This window comes from Brassica oleracea, chromosome C4, assembly GCF_000695525.1.
Source record: "Brassica oleracea var. oleracea cultivar TO1000 chromosome C4, BOL, whole genome shotgun sequence".
In the NCBI taxonomy this organism is placed as follows: domain Eukaryota; kingdom Viridiplantae; phylum Streptophyta; class Magnoliopsida; order Brassicales; family Brassicaceae; genus Brassica; species Brassica oleracea.
In genome coordinates, this window is record NC_027751.1 from 24,749,583 (window position 1) to 24,750,516 (window position 934).

General features: G+C 53.3%; 1 protein-coding gene across 1 annotated transcript in view; it reads right to left on the reverse strand.

Annotated features, from left to right (window-relative positions):
* Positions 1 to 934, reverse strand: part of LOC106338470 — a 3,402-nt gene that overhangs the window by 442 nt on the left and 2,026 nt on the right. The window contains exon 4 of the mRNA XM_013777440.1: positions 50 to 839. Coding sequence (XP_013632894.1) covers positions 50 to 839 — 790 coding nt within the window. The remainder of the gene's footprint in view (positions 1 to 49; positions 840 to 934) is intronic.

The window sequence follows — 934 nt, forward strand, 5'->3', positions numbered from 1 at the left end:
GTGGTTGTTCGCAACATTTCGGTTGGACAATGGATGCTAGGTGCATGACGTTGGCACTTGTCGCAGCTTCTCGCGTAAGACTCGCAGTCTGCGTTCATTGTTGGCCAGAAGAATCCCAAGCTCCTTACTTTGATCGCTAATGCACGTCCGCCTGAATGATTTCCGCCAGCGCCTTCGTGCGTCTCTGCCATGACCCTTGCTGTCTCGTCGCCATGGATGCATTTTAGGAGCACTTTACTCGCGGTCCATCGGTGTAGTTCATCGTCGAGAACGACGTAATGGGCGCTGCGTGTTTTTAGTCGGTGAGCTGCCCATTTTTCGGTTGGGAGTTCTCCCTTTGAGAGGTAGTCGATGAACTCAGTTCTCCAATCTGGACCAAATCCGTCGTCGTCTGGAGTAGCGGGTTCGATGACCGGGGCAACGAGGGTTTGGTCGGTTGGTATATCGATGCTTGGTTTCTCGATACGATGTATCGGGATGGTTCGTTTAACTTGATCACGAAGCTTGCTGCCGGGGGCCGCGAGGGCGTCAGCGCAGACATTTTCGCCTCTGGGAACTTTGATGAGTTCGAAGAACTCGAACTCTGCTGCCAGGCTTTGCACTATTTTGAGATAGGCGTCCATTCGGTCGTTGCGGGCATCGTAGTCGCCGCTGAATTGACGGCTTTTGCTAAGCGGAGTCCAGCAATCAGAGATTCGTACTCTGCTTCGTTGTTTGATGAGGGAAAGCCAAAACTGAAAGACTGCCTGATTAGTTCGCCGGTCGGGGACTGTTGTTGGACTCTGGCACCCGCTCCCTTGGTGGTCGACGATCCATCGACGTGCAGCGTCCAGTTTGAGCTTGGGAGTATAAGATCTTGTTCCAATTCTGGGGCCAACTCGACCAGGAAGTTCGTGAGGACATGGGACTTCGCCGCTGTGCGGTTCTTGTAGGT